Consider the following 22,118-nt stretch of genomic DNA (forward strand, 5'->3'; position numbering starts at 1 on the left):
ACGGCTGCTCCCCCCTGGGCCATTAGAGGCACACCATTTAGGACCCAGCCAAGAATTTGAAGGCCTTTAGTATGCAAATTTTATGGCTTTCTCCTCTGTGCCTCCCTCATTTTCAGGGAAATTTCCAGACTCAGACTCCAACCTGACTCCTCAGTACACTAAGACCCACTTTCTGCTTAACCTGTACGCCCGAGAAATCATAGGAACTGGGGTCTCTACAGGTAAAACTAGTTAAACGTGGCTCTCACCCAATGGCCTTACGTTCCTCAGCGACGGTAGCTGCTCCCGTCTCTATTGGGGATTGTCTGTCTGTTCTCCGACCCCTTCCAAAGTTGATTTTTACATTTTGTCCAGTTTATAATTGGTATCAACAGGAGGGTTATTCTGTTATAAGCCACTCCATTATTACCCAAACCAAACTCCCTAACCGAATTGTATTTTAAGTGTAAATACATCTAATACACTAATGAACGCATACATAATTCTACCGCTAAAGTTGTGCTTAAGTATCTTAACACCTTCATTTCAATGTAATTGGTTTCCCTTGTAATCTTTTTAAAAACATGATTTTGAAAACATCCCAAGAGTTCAAAAGCTTTACCAGACTTCCAAAAGAACCTGCAACATAAAACATTAAGAACTTTAAAAACGTCCTGAAGAACCCCTGGCCTGAAGAGTCCCTCCCGCCACCACAGGTCTCCTGCGGCTGGGGGAAGGAGCTTCTCCAGGGCTCCTTCACGCGTCACACTGAGCACCTGTGTCAGGCACCATTCTGGCAAATGACCGCTGGGTTTGCAGCCCTTGGTCGTGGGCACCCTTAGGGAGCATGATAACAGTGAGGGGACAAAGCCACAGTGCTAGGAGTAAAGCAGTGGGGGGGGCAGAGGTGTGGTCCTTCTCAAAGTTGGCAATGAAGGTAAGAGGGAACAGCTGGGTGGGAGGTACCGTCAGGGGACAGTATCTTTTTGGAGGAGAAAAGCCTAAGCACTTTTTCAGGCTGAGAGGAGACTGAGATACAAGGAGATAACTAGCGCGCCAAGCATGGATAAACGAGACAACGCAGGGTGGACGCAAGATGAGCACTCAACAAACTCCAGTTATAGGACCCAACTGTTCCAGTCCCGCTTCTCTGGCGATTCTGCAGCATCTCTCAAAGTCTGCTGAGCGGACTTCCTGGAGACTCCCAGGCCCTATCCCTTAAGGTGAGAGTGAGTTTGGAGATAAAACCCATTGGCCTGAAGTAATCTTCAGGTCTCCCCCTTGTTATCTCCGTATCAGGTTTCCACATCCTTGTGGACGTGCTGCCACCTGCTGGAAGAACGATGTAAGTACCGACAACCATTTGCTGAAGGGAACTGCTTGCTTTTCTAAAATGGCTGCAAAATTCTCACCTGACCCACCAAAGAAACCACTAGAGACAGGCACCTGGCACGCCTAGGGTTAAGATCACTTTTGCAGCAGGCCAGTCCCGAAAACGCAAGCCCTAGTGGGTCCTCTCTGGCCCTGCAGGGTATCCACCGCCACCCTCATCTTCATTCCACAGGTAATCGGCACAGTACCTCTAGTTGGAACCAGTACTAACAGCTGGACTGTTGTTACTTTCCCTTAACCGGAAGGAGGAAGAGTCGTGCCCTCCTCTTGCTGCACAGCAAGTTCACAGCGGGACCAAGGGGAACGCCTGGCACACTGTGGGCATATCAGCAGCACAGCTGTCTCAGTGAATGTGTAAGAGCATGGCAGGTCCTGACTTGTATCCAGTCTCGTGATGCAGGCCCTACCCCAGGAAGAGCCCTCCTGAAACCAGGCTGCTGGCAGGGTCAGTTCAAGCCTTCCCCCACTCCAGCAAGGGAACCCAGCAAAACCCCGCTCCCACAGGCTTTCAAGCCATCAAGTATTGAATAAGAACACGCTGCGCTGGGCCTGAGCTAGTAGCAATCCTAATTCATGTTCCTAGACGGCCAAGTGGCTTATGACACTGCAGATTCCCAGCAGTCCACAATTACTTAACCCACGTCTGCCAAAAGTTGAGCAAAACAGCCAGCCGGGGCAGGGTACCGCTTGGGAGGTGGCAGTGGGGTGGCGGAGAATGCCCTGGAGTCAGCCTTCAACAGGTCTCAGGAGAGCCCAAGACCAAGCTCATAGGCCTTCTTCAAAGCCGTTTGGGACACACTGAAGTCACCAAGGATAAACTTTGATGTGCATACGTCATTAACTCTTCTTAGCCTTGCTATAATTTAAGAGCTAACAGACTCAACTCATATCCTTGACGGGCTCCAACTAGTTCAAACTTTTAAATCTAGAAAAACAGGCTGTCAAGGGCTCACTTTTTAGGTTTGCCTGGTCAGAGGCCACCTCTCTGCTGGCTTGGTTTTTCTTCAGAGTGGCACCATTCATTGGCCATCTTCCCCTCAAAGCAGAGAAACTGTCCCACGGACCGTCCTCAGTATTTGGAATGGGCCTGATGAAGTGGTGGGTGATATGCACAAAGCTTAAATATCCTCGCCCCACTAGTCAAACTCACAACCAGAAAAAAACTACACAACCCACTGCATCCTTCACACGCCTTCTCAGTTTACAGAATTCTACCAGCACTTTATTTTGATTTGGTACTTTGACTAGTTTAATTATAACAGGCAGTTAACAGTCCACAAGCTTGTGGACTTCACTGCCAATGTACAAAAACCTCAGCTCTGCACCATCTGGGGCAGTTTTTCAACTAACCCTAGCACAATGTTAAAAATCCCTTGACCTAGACCTCTCATGTGGCCTTTAACTTTTATTATAAGAGGTGGGGAAGCAGGGATTGTCTAAGAAACCAGATACAGTGCCTGAGCACCATCCACAGTGCAAATCAAAGGCCTGTCAGTTGAACCCAAGGCTGCTGGAGGATTTACAAAAAAAAAAAAAATAGCAACTCTGTCCATAGTATTGGTCATTTCCTCCCCAGCCCCCATGTGTCCATTCATCCAGTGTGAACTTTATTCGTTAGTCATTGCCAATTCCAGAGTCCATGCTCTTGGCTGCACGACTAAGGACGTCTGATCAATGTGCTCCTGCCCCTCTTTGCATAGCACTTTTTCAGGCCCTTTCCAAGCAGAAGCCACAGCAGACTTCCAACAAGGCTTTCAAGTGTTGCAACACACACAGGGCTGCAGAAATTCAGCTCGTTGCCTCATTGGCCATTTCGCCAAAACTTGTGGCTGGGATATTTGAAACCAAGGCATCAAGCATTTCCATCAGGGGTGGGGTGGACCTGGAGTGGCAGGGCTGGCTTTGCCATGCTCCACCTTCAGTGATATTCCAGGAGAAACACTCTAGGAAGTACAAGGCTGGCACCAGAGTTTAGGACTTTTAATTTGTCCCAAAGTTGCTGAAGCAAAAATCATGATAAAACATTCTGCTTTCCTTTACAACCCCCCCCAACGCAAAAAAACAAACAAAACTATTCGTAGGAAAAAAATGGTTTTGTACAAGGGAAGAAACAATATAAATTCAAAACTTATAGATAAGGGTTAGCTCTATCACTCATCTCTTTAAAAAGTTTATACGAATATCCAGTCAAAACCAACAGGGTATCTCCCTTGAAATGTTATCTATACGGCTTTCCAAGTAGACCACAGGACTGTATACTGTCTTGGAATGTCCTCAGAAGGCTCTGTCAGTGATCAGGTAACAGAGTAAAAACCCCAGAGTCCTTTCTTTCAAATGAAGAGGGAAAGACATAGGGACAGAAGAAACTATTCAAACTTCGTCTTCTTTCCTTGTGGCTTGTGGTCTCCTCCTCCTCCTCTGCCTCCTCGGAAGCCTCCTCGCCCTGCAAAAAGCAACAATTAAGAGAGGTGCAAGGGAATTAGCCCAGTGGTGTAGTGGTTAAGTTTGTGTGCTCCACTTTGGCAGCCCAGAGTTTGTGAGTTCACATCCCAGGCACGGACCTACACAACACTCATCAAGCCATGCTGTGGCAGGCGTCCCACATACAAAATAGAGGAAGATGGGCACAGATGTTAGCTCAGGGCCAATCCTCATGAAAAAGAATGGGTGCAAGGCTGCCAGTCCTCCTCCCCTCCCCAGTGATCAATGACAACTTGGGGACTGATGCAGGGAACCCTGGCCCTGCACAGGATGAAGTGCACGTGCCATGCAGTGTCCAGCGCAGACACTGAGGTTTCCCCCTCGTTGTCCTTACCTCCAAAGCCTCCCCGGCCTCTGCCGCCGAATCCACCTCGGCCTCCTCTGCCACCACCTCGGCCTCCAAAGCCGCCTCTGCCTCCACCACGGCCCCCAAATCCACCTTCGCCCTTAGGCTTGGCCCAGTCCAAAGTAACTTTGTTTCCATCAATTTCACCATCTTCCATAGCCTCCTTGGCGGCTTTGGCGTCTTCTTCACTGTTGAAGTCTACAAAACCAAACCTACAACACCAAATGAAAGGGCCCATCATACAGCACACACACACACGGAACAAGTGCCACAGTTAACCTCAAATGCTGGGTAGTGATCCCACGGAAAGTAGCCTTGCTTAACTGAGAAATTCCCCAGTAGTGAGCAGTCCCCCATGGAAAGCTGAAACTGGTTTTACTGACAGCTTGAATCCCAGAATGTCTCACAAAACAGCAGAATATACCTCCGCGAAGACAGAAGGCAAAATAATGCTAGTTCTGTGAATTGTCTCTTCTTCTCGTGCGAATCCATAAACTGCCACCAATTGACAGAAAGGAGCTCAATGAGAAGACAAGTTAGGTGGGAGGTGCCACAGAGCGGGCACTGTACACTTCCTGCATCTTACCCTTTGGAGGATCCGGTCTCCCGGTCAGTGACTATTCTTGCACGAATAGAGCCGTCAAACGACTCCTTCAATGTCTCTTCTGTGGTATCCTCAGACAGCCCTTTGACAAACAGAGTTTTGGATGGCTCTGGAGAAGATAAATAAAAATTGTACCTTTAAAGTCACAATTCATAATGACCAGATGCTGCATTTCTTTACTATCCAGGATGAGTACTGGTCAAGAATACTCATCTTAGCAGAAGCTAGCCTTTCACTTTAAATGCCTATGTGGGAAAAAGTAGGTAAAAGCAACTTAGCCAACTAGTGCTTAATTAAGGCAAAGGGCTTAGAGCACTGCCCTCTCAAGTTTGCACTGATTGCCAGAGAAGTTAAAATCCTGTCTCAAATCCTTCACGGAAAACAAAAGCAGCAACCTAAACAAGCGGGACAGTACTAAAGCAGGCAGCCAAGACCACCATACAGGGCAGTGATATCAGGCTAATTTGCTGCTTCGAGCCGACACAGCTGGATCAGAACTTGACTATCTAGAGGAATTTTCTTGAGATTTCATCAATAATTTCTCAGATAATCATAGTCATCATGTCCAGTATCATTCACTCAGCAGCAACAAATACCAAATGTTCATCTCTAGGTTCGACATAAAAAGTTTAAGCCCAGCACTCAGTGCTCACCCCCAAACACAGCACCCTGTGAACAGTGACTTACGGCTTCTTGCATTAGGTGATCCCCTCGGTCCTTGCAACTCCAGCCTGATTGCTCTGCCCTCAATTTCCCTTTTATTACAGGAATTTAAAGCTTCTTTAGCATCTTCAAATGAAGCAAATTCTATAAATGCATACCTGAGGATGAAGAGTTAATTCTTAGAATAAGTTACCAACCACAGGTCTCCTGTCATACTTGATTGCCACCAAGACTTTTTTCCTCAAGCAGAGACTTAAATGATGCTCTTTATTTATACTGAATGGTGTAGCTAAAATGATGCAGATTCTAACAACCAGGAACACACAATTTTACCTTTTTTTAGATCTACGCAAGACATTCACAGCCCATGACTGACAACATAGAGACTAATTATCTTTACCCTTTAGATTTGCCGTTTTGGTTCTGGGGCACTTTGATAAAAGTTGCCTTCTCAAATACTTCCTGAAGAGTTTCTTCAGTTGCATTATAGGAGAGGTTGCTTAAAACCAGAGTTTTTGATTCACCTGCAAATAAAGAGATCAGTGAAACACTGACTGCAACCTCAGTTACAGCAGTATCTTGTTTCTAAGAACTACTGTGCTTGGGAGAGTTAATATGCCAATGTTGAGGCAGGTGAAATCGCACCTGTCACTCAACATATTGAGCACTTATGTATTATGTCCAGCTTCCTTTCCTTCCTGTTGTTCAGATGTGTAAACCGACTACCAAGCCATGTCTTCCTAGAACAATATTCTAATTTAGAAACATACATGATCTAAAGCCATTCAAAGTATAAAACGTACATACAAAGGAAGCTAGATTTACCTATGTTCCAATGCTAAAGGATTTCATATAGCTCTTATTCAGGATACTGAATTACTATCACAAACAGAAGTATAATCTGCTTGATCTACAGCAAATTAATCAACTTATGAAGTACAAAGATGCAACGGATTTTTCTCTATCAATCCTAGAATCCTGAAGGGAGCCTGTAAATTCTCACCACTCCAAGTGCTATTCTTTCCACCTCTGTAGTCTTGACTTTGACCTTTCTCTCCAGTATAGTACAGGGAAATAGATCGTCCATCTATCTCTGTTCCCTGCTTTTCTTCCAAGGTTTTCTCTGCATCAGCTTCTGTTTTAAATTCAATATAAGCAATCCTGCAATAGAAAAAAACGTTAAGAACTCACACGATTTTTAAAACCATATTAATTCTTTAACATCAAGGTTTTACTCTCAACATGACCTTGTTTCAGGTCTAAGTATAAGAAAAACACCCTTTGGTGTATACTAACTGAAAGATTAAGTTTCTGCCATCTTCCACTTTTCAATTAAAACTTTGTTGTAAACAAAGTCTGCCAAATACCTAGGAAATCCGCTCCTGGTAATCCCATCTCACTGCGTAACAGCTATCACTCATAAGGCATTTACATAAGCTAGGCAGATTCTGTCAGCTCACTTTAAAAACCACTCCATGAATTAAATACACTATTCCCACATGACAGATTTGGAAATTTAAGGCATAGGTTAAAGGTTACTTTGCCCAAAACCACATACCTAGGAAAACTGGATCAACATTTCTTTTATAAATCAAAGTGCACTGATTTTAATGCAACTCTTAATATTCCAGTAGACATATTAACGTACCCTTTACTCTTTCCATCCTTGCTGACTAATCTGATCTCCAGAGCATCTTCAAACACTTCTTTTAATTCATCCTGAGTAACTTTGTAAGGCAGATTTTTAGCCAAAAGTGTCCTGGCATCCCGATCTACATAAAAAACACACAAAATGAACTGGATGGTTTAAAAGATCCCTCTCCCAAAGACCAACAAAAACTGACCAAGGGAAAAGTTCCATTCAAGAAATAATTTGAAATCCTATAATGTATAAGGCACTCTGCTAGTATGGAGATAAAGCCGTGGCAAAACACAAGTTAATGTCCCAATGACAGAAAACTATGTGCTGCATACTTGGAAGAGCTCAACCTACAGTAGGTGCTCAATTTTTTTTTTGAGGAAGATTAGCCCTGAGCTAACATCCAGGCTCATCTTCCTCTACTTTCTATGTGGGATCCTTGCCACAGCATGGCTTGCCAAGCGGTGCCATGTCCGCACCCGGGATCCGAACCGGCCAACCCCGGGCCTCCAAAGCGGAACACGTACGCTTAACTGTTGCGCCACCAGGCTGGCCCTCAGTATTTTTAAATTAAAAAAAAAAAAAATCACATACTCTACAACATGAGAAGTATAAGAGAAAAGGTAAAGGATACAAAAAGAATAATTAGGGATCAAAGAGAGGAAAGACCTCTCCGTTAATTGAGGTACTTCTAACCAGTTCTACTCTTGCTTACCTGACACTGGAACTTTTAAGACCAGCAAGCAATACCAGGTACCGCTGTACACATTTAACATTCTAATTCACGTAATCCTCACAACATTATGAGGAAACAAAAGGGATAACGTTAAACTATTTACCCCGGCCAACTAGCTCCTGAGTATACATTAGACTAGATACATATCCATTAACAAGTTACCTATCAATATCACAATTACCTAAAGCCTTACATACCTTTCTTACTGTCTTTTCCCTTTGGTTTTTCTAGTTTAATTTCATTGCCAAAGACTTTTAAACCGGTGAGTTCCAAGGCTTTTTCCAGGTCTTCAGCAGATTCGAAATCCACATAGCCAAACTTCCTTTAGGCGACCAGGTGAAAAAGGCAAAATTATAGGTGGAGAAAAACCCCGAGAGCCACATAACAGGTATTCTGGGCAACTGGCAACACTAACGTGATAGTACAAACAAAGACTAAGCAAAAGAGCACCTTCAGCACCAACGGAAAGGCTCTATAAGCTGCGGCTACAGAGCGAGGCCTAAGCACCAAGACCTGATTCAAGTTCACCCTGAGGTCTCTATGAACTGCATGGCTCATTAACAATTGACAGTCGGAGCTGACAGAAGAACCCGTTTAGGCACTAAGAGAATCCTGTCTGGCTGAAAGCACTCACTACTATGGCTCCCTAAGTCTAACAGTTTTAGAGACTCCTAAGAATAAGCATCAAATCTCATAACTTACTAAAAGTTACTTTGTGCTTTATCAAAAAGTAAGTGAGATTATAGATTATGGAAATTCCAATTTGAGGCTTTCCAATTAGATAACCTAACGATAATCTGTTAATGTCTAATCTTAAAGTACTTTTACATATTCCTGTTTAAACACAGCAATCTAAGGTTCTAAGAAGAGAGAAAAAGCATCAGCAGACCCAGGAACAACGTGCAGAATACCTACAGCATGACTCCCCTCACTTACCTAGACACACCAATTCTGACGTCCACAACAGCAAGATCATTTTTAGCAAAAAGGTCACTGATACCCGTTTTTAATTCAGGAGCAGATTTGCTGAAGTTCAGGTTTCCAACAAAGAGATTGAAAGATGTAGTTGGTTCTGTGGCTGTACAAAAAAATGAATTCAAATCCAGTCTATCTGTAAAGAGTGGCACAAACATGAACATTCCTCCACCCAGCACATCAGCATGTCCTAGTGAGACATCACGTTTCAGCATTAAGTCCCTCTGCTGTTCATCACTTGTGCTATGAGGCGTCACACCCACCCCCCATTCTGCAAGGTACCTTCCACTTTCTGCTTCTTGGCTTCGGGAGCTGCTTTCTGTTTGGCCATTTCCTTCTTTCGTTTTCCAGGTGCTTCTTTGACAGGCTCTGAACAAGAGTTCAAACAATCTGTGTCATCCATGAGTAGCCACAAATATTCAAGTGCCTCCTTTTTTTAACACAACTGCCAATGTACTTCAGAACCTAGCCCGATTACCTTCCTCTTCCTCCTCCTCGTCGTCCTCATCCTCCTCTTCGTCATCTTCCTCATCCTCATCATCTTCCTCCTCATCCTCCTCGTCGTCTTCATCCCCGTCGTCGTCTTCATCCTCAGCTGTGCTCTTGGCCTTCACAGGAACAGCCTTCGCAGTTTTCTTTCCTTTAGCTGGTGTGGTCTCCATAGCTTCTTCTTCAGAGTCTGAAAGAGAAGCCACCTAGTCAACTCAAGAGAATTCTCCCAAAACCAACACTATAGTTCTAAGAAAATCTTAAGGAAAAGGAATGTAAACCACCAAGAGAATTCCTTACCATCTTCATCCTCCTCCTCCTCCTCCTCTTCCTCCTCATCGTCTTCATCGTCGTCATCGTCCTCCTCCTCATCATCCTCGTCATCTGAGGCAGGGGCAGCAGCAGCTGCTGCTTTCATCACTGCTGGCTCAAATTCATCCTCATCTTCATCTTCATCGTCCTCCTCATCCTCTTCACTGTCGTCGTCATCTTCCTCATCACTGTCTTCTTTCTTGGCATTCTTGCCATTCTTTGCTCCCTTGGCTGGGGTGGCTGCTCCTTTCTTACCAGGGGTTGCCACCAATGCTTTGCCTGGTGTGGCTCCCTTCTTGCCAGGGGTTGCTACTGCTTTGGCTGGTGTAACTGTCTTCTTGGCCGGCGGAGCTGCTGCCTTTTTGCCAGGAGTGACAACTGCTTTCTTGGCCGGTGTGGCAACTGCAACCTTTTTTGTTGGGGAAACCATCACCTTCTTTGCTGGAGTTGTAGTAGCCTTCTTGCCCTTTTTCTGAGGGATGACAACCTCAAGAATAAAAGCAAACAAAAGTCTGTTTCCAAACCCAAAAAAGAGAGCCTTGGTCCCATGAATGAGCACTAAATTCTGGCACTGGTTCAAAACTGCATGCATCAGATGTGCTAACGTATTACACTGTGGGGTCCCTCACACGCCCTTCTTTACGCCTATGCAGTCAGTCTTGACCTTTATGTTAAACACATTGAGCATAAAGAACCCTTAACATTTAACTACCTCTGAATTCCTGCACTCCATACTTCATACAATCGCATCAGCTTTAAAGCAGCATATCCTAACAAGGACTATGAAAACAGACTGTCTGGATCCCACCTGCTGCTGTGTGGCCTTAAGCAAAGTTTTAAAACCTAACTTTAAGCCAAGCCTTGCACGTAGAAAGCTCTGTGTTAAGTGTTATTAAATCATTTATAGCTCCTCCAGCTAGCAGTGGTATAAAGCTCGTTGAAAGCTCATTCTTAGGACCAGAGATAAAATGAGTATCAAATATGATGGACAGGCAATCTCTGCAAAATTAATACAAGGAGCGAGCATGTTAGCTTCATAAAAGCAAACATTTGGCTACACTTAAGTCGCATTCAAAGCCACTTTTTATTACTAGTTTTATCAGGTATTGTGCTTGAATAAAACCTTCTTAAATAAATTCTAAACAAAAAATCTAAGCCCAAATACAGTGATTAGTTGTCTTTACAGTAAGCAAACAGTCAGGAGTGCTAGATAGCGTCAATGTTAACACACGAGAAAGTGGCAACCCTCAATCCACACCAAGAAATAACTACAATACAGTGACTAGTGCTACGAAGTTCATACGCAGAGGAGTACTGACCAACTACTCCTGCTTCGAGGCAAGGAAAGTAATCTGTAAGGCTAACTTCAGACCTGAATACAACGCCCAGGGCTGCCACTTAAACTGCCCACGCTGCTTCCTTATCTAGGATATAGGGCTAAACAATGTAATGATTTGACACACCATATCACACATCAAGCCCCGCAGAGGGCACATAAAAATAAAAAGTAGACTCCAGATGTTTTCTCTCAAACTCATTCAAATACTTACCCTTGTGGTATCTCCACATGTCAACGAAGAGGCTGGGAAACACCGAAGCATTACAACAAGCCTCATATGAATGAATATCATCTTATTTTTGCCAGTATTTTCAGAAATCCAATACCACCTGTTTAACTCCCCATTTTGTAGTCTAACATAATTCTGCATTTAGTTGTAAATAATTACCTCTTCTCCACTGCTCTCATCATCTTCATCTTCTGACATTTCCTCATCTTCACTCTCTTCTTCTACCTCCTTTGGGGGAGGAGCCATTTTCTTGGGGTCACCCTGATTTTTACCAGCCTAAGACAGACGGAATTATTAGCACTTCACATCTCCAACACTGCAGGCCACTAATATTTTGTCGTCATTCTTCAAACTAACAAGCGGTCATCTCCCTTAGAATCCACTTTTCATACTGCTAAATAACGAAATCAACATTAAAACGACTGATATCCACGTTAGGACGGGAATTCTCAACCTCCCACACATTTTCCCGTCGGGTTTTACAAAAATCAACCCTAAGAGGAAAAGCCAGCTTCAAAGAAATTACCTCCCTCTTCCCGTTGTCTTCATAAAGCACACACATATTTAAAACTACACTTCCAAAATCAACCATTACAACATGCACAATTTAATACTTAGCAGCTTACAACTGAACCATTCTAACGGCCAATAATCAAGAGCCCTTCACCCGGCGGGAAAATCAACCTTAAAATGCTAAATTCTGGAACCTCCTTCCACCACTCTCATCCGAATTAAATTCTGGTGAGGATCTTTAAAATCGCGCCTTATCCCAACGATCTTCGGCGTTCCGAAGGTTTCCTTTCCCAGGGAAACAACCCCGCCCCTTCCAGGCCCGGCGGGGCCACGTGGGGTACCGCGCGAGCCACCATGTGCGCACAGCCCCGCGCAGAAGCACGCGGCGGGGCCTCCCCTAAAACCCACTCGGGTCCGCCCGGCCGGCGCAACGATGCCGGAGGACACCGGGCCTCCGACCACAGCCATCCCGCCGCTCCTCGCCCCACAGCCCGGTCCCCTGCACAGCCGGCAGGACCCACGCGGCGCGGCCCACGTGGCGGGCTGCGCGCCGGGGCACGTGCGTCAGGAGGCGGGGCCCCGCTCGCGCCCGTCGCAGGAGTTTGGCCTCATCCCTCCGCCCGAGGCCCAGCGCCCCCTCCCCGCGCTCAGTCCCCGAATCCTTCCCGGCCGCGTCCACCATCCCGGGCACCTGCCGAAGCCCTTCACCTCGCCACCGAGGAGCCAAAAGCCGCGAGACCTCCCCGCTAATCGCGCGAGACTTCCCGGAGCATGGCGCCATCGAACGCGCCTCAGACGGCGCACAGGCCCTCCTCCTCGCGGCGCCGCGCGCGCGCGCTCCTCAGAAAGCAGGCCTAACGTCCGTGCTTGCGCGGGCAAGGCTTCTTACCTTTGCGAGCTTCACCATGATGGCGGCTTAGGACGGCGTAGCGTGTGGCGCAGATGAGCCCAGAAGCACCTAAGCGACGTCGATGGCGGCCGCAGGTACTGAAGATCCCGGAGCGCGTACGTTTGGCTGCCAGCTAGAGCTCGAGACTGGGGCAAAAGACTGAGTTTGCCCAGTAATCGCCTCTGGAAAGGCGACGACGGCGCCCTCGTGACTCCGTTTTAGCCAATCAGAGTTCGCGCCCGTCCCCTGAGCCAATCGCGAGCCTCTACCCGAGAACGGCGCGGGGCGGGGCGCCGGCGGGAATGGGCGGGCCGAGGAGGCAGGGAGGGGGAGGGGATTCGGTGGCGGCGCCTTGGGGGCGGGACTCGCTTTGTGCAAGGCCGGCGCTCATTGGTCCGTGCGTGCGCGGTGCTCGCAGTGCCTCGGCGGGCCGCGCTCGCGGCGCCTGCGCCCTGGGACGAACGTTTTTGGCGCCGCTTGTGCCCGATCCCGGGGGCGGGCAATACGCGCGGTCTCTCGTTCCCGAATGTGTTCGGTTCGGGTCGTGTCGACTCGGGCGGCCTTGAAGTTGCTCGGAGGCCCCGCGCGCGGCCCCGGCCCGCAGTCCACGCTGAGCCTCCCGGCGGCCGTGGAGAGAGGAGTTCGCCCCCGTTTCCTTGCTGATGAGCCTGAGACCTCCGGAAATTGAGGGACCACAAGGTTCATGTTGGGGGCCCTCCTCAGCCGCGCCCGCCAACACAAAGGGCCAGAAGATCCTGCTGTCGGCAGGTGATTCCCTCCCGGGCCACGTGCCTAAAGCTGCCTCCTGAGAGCCGTTAATAAAGACAATTGCGTACATTTGTGAGAGTGGCTGTGAGCAGTGCACAAACATCCCGTTTGACCTCACGCGCTAGGTCTTTCTCCAGATAGGGAAGAGCCTCCGAGAGAGATCTTTCTGTCGGTCACAGGGTGGTATAACTGTGGGGTGAGAGAGGAACTTGGTCAGGCTGACCACAGAGCCAGGCCCTTGGCCAAGCAGAAGTTCCTTCTTTATTTGGGACTCAAGCACCCATTAAAATGTGGTGGCTGCGAAGTCGGTGTCGCCAGATGGTCCAGGAGCCGGTCACATAGTCAAAGGAAAGGTTGCTCGTTGGCGGAGGCACAGAAGATTGTCTTTGCATTGTGCTTTTGCCAGTTATTCAGATGGGTCACTGAGGGCAAAACTTAGTTGGTGTTCAAGCCTTAACCCAGAGCACTTCCTCGAGCTTCGAGCCTGCCCAGGATGGTCCTGCGCATCTGGTACCTAATCGTGCCTACAAAACCAGTGTACCTTCAGCTATGACGCTATTTCCCCAACTGAACTGATGTTCAGAATCACCTCTGGAGACTCTAATTGAAGAGGTCTGGGTGGGGCCCGGGATTTTGTATTTTAACAAGGGCCCATGGGGATTCTTGTGAGCAATCAAGTTATTTTGCAGTTTTTACTGGGACACTCCTGGGACTGAGTGTATAGGAAACCCACAGGTACCCGCTGGGGCTCTCTCATCAGGGAGGAGGCTGGGGCCGGTTCTGTGGGCTGCCCCCTGCTTTCTCACCATCTGTGGAGAGTCCCCTGAGGAGGTTCACATTTTGAAGTCCAGGATGGGGGCCAAGGGGACTCTTGCTGGGCCATGGGGTACAGAAAGAACAGCGCGGGCCAAGGCATGGTGGCATGAGAACCCTGTGCTTCCTAGTAGTTCGTCAGAGAACAAGCTTGGGGCACTCATGGGGAGAGGCTGGAGAGAGGAGCAGTGGGTGCGGTCAAACGACAGGGGTGAATTCTAGAAATAATGGCATGGCTGGCTCCTTGTCATTCAGATCTCAGTTTGCATCACCTCTTAAGAAGCCTGCCCCAAGTCGCCAAGGAGACGTACCAACGAGACGCCCTGTCACGTGACCCTAACTGAGTCCTCTGCAGGTGCTTATGACTACCTGGCATTTTTCTGGGCTGTTTCTTGTCCGTCTGTTCCCTCCCCAGCCAGGAGAACACAGACTTTGTTCTCTGCTGTGCCTGACACAAGTAGTGATGACAATTATTTGTTAAATGAACGAATGAAGTATTTAGGTAGAAGCAGCAGTGGGGAGAACCAGCCTGGCTTACGTCCCCGTGCCTTGCTTTGCAGTCAGTCTGGGCTAGAGCCACAGTAACGCCTCATCCTTATATAATGCTTACTAAGTTCCGAGCGCTATGCCAGTTCTTTACATATTAATTCATTTACTCTTACAAAAAAGTTATCACTGTTTTACAGAAACTGGGGCATGGACAGGTAAATTAACTTGTCCAGCGTCACAGAGCTAAGAATTGGAGGAGCTAGGATTTAAATTGAGACCCCGCTCTATCATCTCAGTGTATTTATAAAATGGGGACAATAACAGCACCGGCCTCTTGGGTTGTTATGAATGCTAAGTGAGATGTTGCATGTATTTTTTGAGGGCATATAATAAGCACTCAATATTAGCCTTTTTTTGAGGAAGATTAGCCCTCAGCTAACATCTGCCGCCAATCCTCCTCTTTTTGCTGAGGAAGACTGGCCCTGAGCTTACATCCATGCCCAACTTCCTCTACTTTATATGTGGGACGCCTACCACAGCATGGCGTGCCAAGTGGTGCCATGTCCACACCCGGGATCCAAACCGGCAGACCCTGGGCCGCCGAAGCAGCAGAATGTGTGCACTTAACCACTGTGCCACTGGGCCAGGCCCTAAATATCTTATAATTTTATATGTCAGTTATACCTCAAAACTGGGGGAAGAAAAACAGAGCATCTAAAAATAACTAAAATAATGAAAGATAAACAAACACCAAACGAAGTAAATCGCCTACAGCCAGAACAGGGGAGAACAGGTTACTCTCTGAATGAGATGATGCCCTTCAGCGTAGCCCTCCCTAGCAAGTTCAAATGCACTGGACCTCGGATGATGGAACTGGTGACATCTGAACCCACCCTGGCATGTAACGAGTGGGCAAACATGAAATACTGCCTCTTCACTGTGTGGCCTTGGCCTTCTGTGTTTCTCATCTACTAAATGAAGGCGGGAACTCCTGTTCCCTTTTCCAGGGGTTTCCCTAAGTACTAAGAATAAGGCAAAGATGGATAGGTCCACATCCTCAAGGGTTCTAAATCTGAGATTCTGGAAAGGAAACCATGGGTGGGCTATTGAAATGCCCAGAAACTTAAGTAAGGCTACCTCCAGCTTTATTCTCTTGCCTCTGAGGTCCGAATGCTCTCCCCCGTCTGCAACCTGTAAGCAGGACCACAGGACCTATGCAGAGGAGACTGGCAGGGGCATAGGAGCTTGGTTTCCACATGCTGCCTCTTTTTTTTAGTTTTCTAAAAATAAATTATTTGTTGAATTGTAAAGCACACACATGGACAAAGTTCAGAAAGACACACTGTAAAGTGCTTTCTCCCTCCCTGTCTTCTGGCCACCGGTCCCAGGATGGAGTCAGTGGATGTAGTTACAAATAGACAGGTGGATTTATGATGTTTAATACAGATGCAGTCACACCATAGGCACTGCTCTGCACACTCCCCTCTTTATTAACTAGCTTTACCTCCTAACTCATTCCGCATCAGCGAGTGTGGAGTGGCCTCTCTCTTTTTTTTTTTTTTCAAGATTTTATTTTTCCTTTTTCTCCCCGAAGTCCCCCAGTATATAGTTGTATATATTTTTTAGTTGTGGGTCCTTCTAGTTGTGGCATATGGCGTGCTGCCTCAGCGTGGCCTGATGAGCGGTGCCATGTCCGCGCCCAGGATCCGAACCAGAGAAACTCTGGGCCACCAAAGCGAGCGCGCGAGCTTAACCACTCGGCCACAGGGCCGCCCCTGGTCGCCTCCTTTTTAACAGCTGCAGTGTTCCTCACATGGAAGGATCCCATGACTGCACAGTTAGGGTGTCTCCTATGATTTGCTCTTACAGGCTGCCCTGGTAAATAACCTTCCTACATACTTTATTTTGCACATGTACAGAATTATATCTAGAGAATACTTACATGTAGACCAGCTGGGTCAAAGGGCATGACCTTTTACATTTTGAGAGATGCTCTCCCCAGGGCTGCCTTTGGTTGGGGTTTTTGGTGGCACTTCCAGCCGAGGGTTATCCCACCTGCCCCGGCCAGCTGGGTTACCTGCAGCCCCCAGAGCTCCAAGGCTGACAGACAGCACTGTACATTTTGGCGGAGGCGGGCCCTGGTCGGGGAGAGGTGTGAAGCCACCACATCCACAAGAGGTGCTCTAATTCTTTTCTCCGAATTTGCACACTTCTGACACTAGCCCAGAGCCTCAGGGAGACTGCCTTAAGCGGCCACTGGTCACCTCTTCTACTGCGGCCTGGTACAGCCCTATTGCCATGGCCTGGCCAGCTCCCACGACCCACTGCACCTGTCTGCACCGAGGTGCCCACTCTGGGCATCCGAGGGCACTTCTGGACCCTGAGACCCGGGTGGCCACCGTGGGCCTCACGTCAGTGCGGGCTCGGCCAGCCCACTGGAGGAAGTCTGCAGATCTTCAGGGTTAACAGCCATTCCCAGATCCAGGCCTCCAGGAACCAAACGCCTCACTCAGTTAGGCTCCAGCAAGCAAAGAAAAATCACATCAGGTACTTACAACAGGAGTTCAATGCAGGGAACTGGTTACAAGGCTGAGAGAATTGCCGAGAAGCCAAATGGGACGTAAGGCACAGGCAGGAAGCTGCTGCCACCCTCAGACTGGGGTCCCCTGGAAGGTTCATCCACTGAAGGTGGAGCCACAGTAGAGGGACCAGGGCTGCTTAGGGAAGCTGCCCAAAGCAGAGGGTCGGTGCACAAGTTGGGGGAGGGAGAGGACGGATACAAGGTGGCAACAGTGGGCACCCCACTTGGCCTTGAGGGCAATTCACAGCCTGAACCCAGCACTCCAAGCCCGCCCGAGCTCAGAGGCCTGGGGTGTCTGCTGTGAGGCTGGACCGAGCCCGGTTTCCTCTACCAACCCAAACCCTGCTTCTGTCTTTTTTGGTTCCGTGGGGCCTGCAAATGCTGTCCTGAACCTTCGGCCAGCTGAAGGGGGATCCTAAGCTTTTCCTCCCTTGCCACACCCTGCTTGGCCTTGAGGCCGTGTTTCCACGCCCAAGGCAACCTGTGCCTCCAGGGCTCAGGGGCCAGACTCAAATGACCTGGCCTTTGTCTCCCCTGGGCAACCTGAGACGCTTCCTCCACCAACACAGAGACTCCGGCGTCAGCTCCCCGCTCCCCAGCCGCACCAGTGCCCAGGGGCCCTGCGCCTGCTGGAGGAGGGCTGGTGGGAGGCCCCAGAGCATCGCCGTCCCTGTTCCCCTGCTGCTCCTCCTAGTCCAGGCTCAGCTCCCCCTTCTCTAACACTCAGGAGGTCGGGCTCTCCTGGGGAGGAATCCTGTGATGACGTAGATCGGGGTCTCCAACATCCGGCTCTCAGCCGCTGCCTAGAAGGTCTTCCAGGAGCCCCCGGTTGGATCATCAGCTCTCATTTCCAGCTCCCCAGCATCTATTCCAAGCCTCTTCTCCCCAGGGGCCCCTCCCTTCCTCCTTCTCAACAGTTACCCTATCTTCTACTTCACAGAGAAAAACAGACCTCCCCGGGGCATTCCCAGCTTCTGATTTACATACAGCCCTAGTCCTTAGCTTCCCCCTCAAGGCCCAAGGGAAGCTGGAATCTTCCTCTAAAACAACACCCTTTCACCGCCCCCTCCTGGGGGCCCACTCCAGTGATCTCCCCAGCCACACCTTTCATTTCAACGCCCTCCTTCCTTCCGTTGTCCTTCACAGCAGCAAGCTTCTGGGAGGAGTGGAGAAAAGTTGCTGCCAGTCCCTCTCAGGACCCCCAACAGCCTCTTCTTGCTAGCCCAGAGGACACTTTTAGACTTTATCTTTCTGACCTCTCTGTGACTTCCTTGTCTTGACCTCATCTTCCTCGGGACTTCCCTGTCTCCTCCCTCTTCGCTTACCTTCCCTCCTTCTCCTCCTTCAACATTCTCTCCCTGGATAACCTCCTTGGCCCTGTGGCCTCAACTCCTTTCTGAATATACCCACCTCCTGCTCCTCTGTGTGGGGCACCTTCTCCGGTGGCGGCTGCAGCTCGTCCTCTGTGCTCCACCTCCCAGTGGACACCTGCCCCCTGATGGCACCCACAGCAGGGTCTCTCCAGGAGCAACTTTCCTCCTAACCTTCAGACTGATTAACCGAGCAGTGTGCAGACATCCCCTTTTGGTGTGCTATAAATCTTCAAATTCAGAGCATTGCAAACTGAACTCAGCTTCCTCCTCTCCCCAAACTGCCATCTTTCATAGTTCAGTAACTGAGACACAGTGACCAGCCCCCAGCCAAGAGCCAGACATTGCCTTTGATTCCCACCCTGTCCCCCAGCTCCCGCAGCAGGCGCTTGCTTCCGAAGGCCGGGCCTTCAGGTGTCTGGACTCTTTCCACTACTCCTCCCGCTGCTTCTCTCTTCCTTCAAGCCTTCATTTCCTGCCTGCAGTTCTGAACAGAGCCATTCTGAATGGACCTCCCTCAACCAGTCTTGCCCCCATATTGTAATCTACCACTGTGGCCACATCAGTTTTTTTAAGCAACAGATACAAACACATTCTTCTAATTAAAAGATGTCAATGACTTCTCACAGCCGGCAGGATAAAATCCAAGCGCCTTAGCCCACCACCGAAAACCCACTTCCTCCTGCAGAGGGGGCCTAAAGTGAGGCGAGGGAGATGTCTGTCTCAGGCACAAACTTAGGGGACACCAAGAACTCAGTGATCAGGATGAATAATATTTCAGTACAATATTTTTTCATTGATGCAGAAAATACATGAAGAACACAAAATCAAAATTAAAAAAAAAAATCCAGCATCAGTATTACTGATATTTATTTTGCCTTAGGCTCACTATGGCTGGAATGGCACTGGTACTGATCCTGTCTTTATTTAAAATTTGATATTTTGTTCATCATGGATTTTCTTGCATTGATTTGAATTTTAAATCTCATATTAAAATATTATACTGATTACTGAGTTTTGGGCCTTAAATTTTATACCCAAGGCAACCACCTCCCTTGCCTCACCACAGTCCTAGGCCTGTGCCCTGCTGTGACCTCCAGGATTCAGCCACCTGGACTACTGGCCTTACCCCAGGGGGCTCTCTGTGCTCTCTCCCACCTGAATCTTTTCCTGTGCTCCTTCCCCTTTCTGCGGTGACCTCCTCGCATCTCTGGCCTCCTGGTCGACCTTCAGGACTCAGCCACCTCCCTCTTCCTGGAGTCCTCTGTTATCCTCAGACTGGGTTGGGTCCTCCTCTATCCTTCTAAAGCACCAACTGTCACAATGCTTATGGGTGAGTCTGCTTACATGTCCGCCTCCCCACTCAGCAATGAGCTTCTTGGGGTCATGTGGAATTCATCTTTTTAACCCTAGGCTCTGCCCAGTGTCAGCAAACAGGTGGTTCTCAATAAATGCTGATTCCATGAATGATGCCCACATGGCTTAGAGCTATTGAAGGAACTTCAAGATTAGCCATGGAGATCCCAGGAACCCCGATGGGTATTCCAGGGACTGTGGAGATCCCAGAGACTCCAGAGAACAAGACAGCTGCTTCCAGGTCCTAAACCCAGCCCACAGCTACCTTGCCTGAGCCAGGGCAGCCTGCCCAGCCAGGTACGGTCTTTTCTGAATCCCCACTGTCCCTGACCTGGGCCTCAGCCTCTGTTCATGTCCAGTCCTCCAGTTGTCCTCCTGGGTCTAGGGCCCTGCCGGGAGCAGAGGATTGAAAGAAGGTGAGGTTGAAAGTAGTTGAGGGTCTGGACTTCAGCTCTGTAGATCCAGAAACCTGAACTTTTAAAAGATAATTTATACCTCACACCTTTTAGGGCAACTCCTATCAAAAAACCAGAAAGCAAGTGTTGGTGAGGATGTGGAGAAATTGGAATCCTTGTGTACTGTTAGTGGGAATGTAAAATGGTGTAGCCGCTATGGAAAACAGCATGGAGGTTCCTCAAAATTAAAAATAGAAGTACCACATGATCCTGCAATTCCACTTCTGGGTATGTATCCAAAAGAATTGAAAGCAGGGTCTCAAAGACAGGTGCACACCCATGTTCAATAACCATGTCTGGCTGTTATTTACAATAGCCAAAAGGTCCCAAATATCCATCAGTGAGTGAACGGATAAACACAATGTGTGTATATATATACAATGCATATTATTCAGCCTTAAAAAAAGAGAGGAAATTCTAACACATGCTATAACATGGATGAGCCTTGAGACATTATGCTAAGCGAAATAAGCGAGTCACAAAAAGACAAATACTCTATGATCCCACTTATGTGAGGTCTCTAGAGTAGCCAAACTCATAGAAACAGAAAGTAGAATAGGTGGTTGCAGGGGGCTCGGGGGAGGGGGAATGGGGAGTTGTTGTTTAATGGGTATAGAGTTTCAGTTTTGCAAGATGCAAAAGCTCTGGAGATTGCACAACAATGTGAATGTACTTAGCGCTACTGAACCGTACATTTAAAAATGTTCAAGATGGTAAATTCTACATTATGCTTATGTTACCACAATTTTTAAAAAGATAATTTTTTTTGAGTAAGAGATACATTCAAGAAACCAAAAAGTATACAAGGATAGACATTAAAAAGTCTCTCATGCACTCCTGTCTCCCATTTTCCTGGTTCCTATTCCTCCACCCTGCACAGGTAACTTTTTAAAAATATGTCAACCATAAATAGGACAAAAACCTTATACTCATTTCAATAGATGCAGAAAAAGCATTTCAGAAAACCCAACATCCTTTCATGATAAAAGCACTCAACAGAGAAATAGAAGGGAAATTCCTTAATCTGATAAAGGGCATCTACAAAACATCCACAGCTAACATCACACTCAAAGACTGAAAGCTTCTCCCCTTAAGATCAGAAACAAGACAGATGTCTGCTCTCCCCACTTCTAGTCACCATCGTACTGGAGGCTCTATCCAGGGTAACTGAGCAGAAGGCATCCAGTTTGCAAAGCAAGAAGTAGAACTGTCTCTGCTTGCAGATGACACGATCTTTCATACAGAGTATCCCACAGGGTGCACCAAAAACTATTAGAGCCAAGGAAAAGTTTAGCAAGTTTGCAGGATATAAGATCAATGTGCAAAAACCAATTATATTTCTATACAATAGCAATGAACAATCAAAAATGGAATTAAGGAAACAATTCTGTTTACAGTAGCATCAAAAAGGATAAAACACTTGGAATAAGTTTAACAAAAGAAGTGCAAGACTTGTACACTGAAAACTACATTATTGAAAGAAATCCTGTGTTCATGGATTGGAAGACCTAATTGTGTTAATATGGCAATAATCCCCAAATTGACCTACAGATTCAACACAATCCCTATCCAAATCCCAGCTGCTTATTTCTGCAGAAATTGACTAGCTGATCTTAAAATTCATATTAAAAATGCAAGAGACCCAGAAGAGCCAAAACAATCTTGGAAAAGAGCAAAGTTGTAGGACTTTCTGATTTCAA

At 47.7% G+C, this 22,118-nt stretch overlaps 1 protein-coding gene and 3 non-coding genes across 5 annotated transcripts; all 4 read right to left on the reverse strand.

The window, feature by feature from the left end:
• Positions 1 to 3,336: 3,336 nt before the first annotated feature.
• Positions 3,337 to 13,123, reverse strand: NCL (nucleolin). 2 transcript variants are annotated; one of them, XM_008526115.2, is made up of 14 exons: positions 12,587 to 13,123; positions 11,344 to 11,460; positions 9,605 to 10,103; positions 9,294 to 9,494; positions 9,098 to 9,184; positions 8,777 to 8,918; positions 8,038 to 8,162; positions 7,114 to 7,237; positions 6,469 to 6,626; positions 5,866 to 5,989; positions 5,490 to 5,623; positions 4,785 to 4,911; positions 4,187 to 4,410; positions 3,337 to 3,814 (listed from the first exon to the last, which is right to left on the reverse strand). In XM_008526115.2, exons 1-14 carry the CDS (start codon positions 12,602 to 12,604, stop codon positions 3,738 to 3,740), a joined length of 2,157 nt encoding a protein of 718 aa, XP_008524337.1. In that variant the 5' UTR covers positions 12,605 to 13,123; the 3' UTR covers positions 3,337 to 3,737. The 2 variants fall into 2 exon arrangements, with proteins under 2 accessions (XP_008524337.1, XP_070476246.1); XM_070620145.1 differs by lacking the exon at positions 12,587 to 13,123 and adding an exon at positions 11,869 to 12,043 and having other exon boundaries at positions 11,344 to 11,578.
• On the reverse strand, positions 4,595 to 4,731 carry LOC139083721 (small nucleolar RNA SNORA75). The gene has a single exon (XR_011540629.1). It is a non-coding gene; the product is annotated as a small nucleolar RNA SNORA75 (small nucleolar RNA).
• Positions 5,289 to 5,370, reverse strand: LOC139083725 (small nucleolar RNA SNORD20). The gene has a single exon (XR_011540632.1). It is a non-coding gene; the product is annotated as a small nucleolar RNA SNORD20 (small nucleolar RNA).
• On the reverse strand, positions 8,991 to 9,060 carry LOC139083722 (small nucleolar RNA SNORD82). Its single transcript, XR_011540630.1, has one exon. It is a non-coding gene; the product is annotated as a small nucleolar RNA SNORD82 (small nucleolar RNA).
• Positions 13,124 to 22,118: the final 8,995 nt, after the last annotated feature.

The sequence above is a fragment of the Equus przewalskii genome, chromosome 5 (assembly GCF_037783145.1).
Source record: "Equus przewalskii isolate Varuska chromosome 5, EquPr2, whole genome shotgun sequence".
Taxonomy (NCBI): Eukaryota; Metazoa; Chordata; class Mammalia; order Perissodactyla; family Equidae; genus Equus; species Equus przewalskii.